Genomic DNA, 1,733 nt, shown 5'->3' with positions numbered 1-1,733 from the left:
CCCCTGGGCATCTACACTGTCCCCTGCCTGCCCCTGGGCGCCCACGCTGTCCCCTGCCTGCCCCTGGGCATCTACACTGTCCTCTGCCTGCCCCTGGGCGCCCACGCTGTCTCCTCCCGGCCCCTCGGCGTCCACGCTGTCCCCTGCCTGCCCCTGGGCGTCCACTCTGTCCCCTCCAGGCCCCTGGGCATCTACGCCGAACCCCGGTGTCTCCTCCAGCCTGCGCTCCTCTTCCCCTGGCTCCTCCGGGGCCGCGGGGTCCCCGAGGTCCCCCTCAGCCTCCCCCGCGCTCTCTTCCACCTGCTGCGCGCCGCCCGCCCCCTCCCCTGCGGGGGGCACCGCGGTGCCGTCCTGGGTCCCCTTCCTGGTCTCCTCCCCGGCCTCTTCCGAGCCCTGCGCTCCCCTCGAGCCCTGAGTCTCAGCCCCCGGGTCCCCTCCCTCGCCGGCGCACCCCGCGTCCCGCCCGCCGCCGTCCTCCTCCACCGCGCGCGTCCCCTCGCCGCTGGGCTCCGCTGCGGCGCCCTCGCCAGCTTCGTGTCCCTCCGCCTCGGAGCCCGCGGCCAGGGTCGCTGGGTCTTCGGGCGGCCCCTGGGCACCCGGAGCTCCCCCCTCCGGCTCCGCGGCCTCGGCCATGGCTCTGGATCCCTGTCCTCGACCCAAGCCCCTTTCCCTGGGTACGCTCAGCCGTGCCCGCTTGAGGGACGAGGGGCAGGGCTGCTGCGCTTCCTCCGGGAGGACCCCCCACTCCGGGCTCCGAAGAAGTTTCGCGCAGAGCGAAATCCGCTCCGCCCTGGCTTAAGGTGTTTGGGCTCCTCCTCCCTCTCTCTTGCTTCTTCCGTTTCCCACCGCGACCCCAGTCTGGAGCGCAGGCCCGGGAGACGCCGTGCCGGGTGGAGAGGGCCCTTTGAAGTGCCCGGCCCGCTAGCCTCTGTCTAGGGTTGTCTTTGGGGCCAACTCTGTGCCCCGAGGCTTGGGCGGGATTTGTTCCCTCTCCTGCCCCAGTGTTTGGGTGGCCTGGAAGCCTGGCCAATGGTAGCCTTTCTGTGGCCCTTGCGGATTTTCATAAAAAGAGCCTGGTTCTACTGGTTGCTCGGGGATTTGGAACAGCTTCAAGTTTCAGAGCCATTTACACACAAGCCGGCACTCAAACACCTAATTTCCACCTTATCCCAAAAGTGAAACATTAAGTTCCACACCTGACTACACCTGCCTAGATTGAGCCTCATGACCAACAGCAAGGGTATAAATCCCCGGAGCAGGGGAGATGAGGCCTGTGGCCTTCTATTTCTCCAGGGCCGTCCTGACGGATTCCAGAGTTCGAATGTAGGAGCAGAAGGAGCCAAACGGGCTTTTCTGACCACGAAAGGGCTCTGTTGAGCATGAGGGGCTGCCTCTCCAGGCATGACAAGTACCCCGAGTCCCACACAGGTTATATCTTTTTCCTCCCTTGTCCCTGAAAATGCTAAGACTTGCTTACAGTGTAGACTCTCCTAGAATTTTTTGAACGCTTGACCACTACTTTGATCTTGATATTTTTAAGGGACCGAGGAGCTTAAAGGAGGGTAAGAAAATCCAAGATGTAAAAGAGGGAATAGTGTACCTTCTCCTTCAAAAAACAAGTTATACTTTAAAGAACTAACACCAGTTCTTCTGAAACTGTCCCATAGGATTTAAAGAGAAGGAATCCCTCAAACTCAGTCTAAAGTCAGTGTTATGGTTTGTGTCTGGATGTC

At 61.8% G+C, this 1,733-nt stretch overlaps 1 protein-coding gene across 4 annotated transcripts in view; it reads right to left on the bottom strand.

Moving 5' to 3' along the window:
- The window catches only part of Clic6 (chloride intracellular channel 6), a 39,869-nt gene extending 39,145 nt beyond the window's left edge, over positions 1–724 (bottom strand). For 2 of the 4 annotated variants that reach the window (XM_013504459.1, XM_013504463.1), the window contains exon 1: positions 4–724. In XM_013504459.1, the coding sequence (XP_013359913.1) occupies positions 4–633 (630 nt within the window). In that variant the 5' untranslated portion in view covers positions 634–724. The remainder of the gene's footprint in view (positions 1–3) is intronic. The other 2 variants (XM_013504469.1, XM_013504472.1) reach the window with 1 other exon arrangement.
- Positions 725–1,733: the final 1,009 nt, after the last annotated feature.

This window comes from Chinchilla lanigera, unplaced genomic scaffold, assembly GCF_000276665.1.
Source record: "Chinchilla lanigera isolate Chin_1 unplaced genomic scaffold, ChiLan1.0 scaffold00006, whole genome shotgun sequence".
Taxonomy (NCBI): domain Eukaryota; kingdom Metazoa; phylum Chordata; class Mammalia; order Rodentia; family Chinchillidae; genus Chinchilla; species Chinchilla lanigera.
Note: the sequence above shows the minus strand (reverse complement) of the source record. Positions and strands in the feature narration are given on the sequence as shown.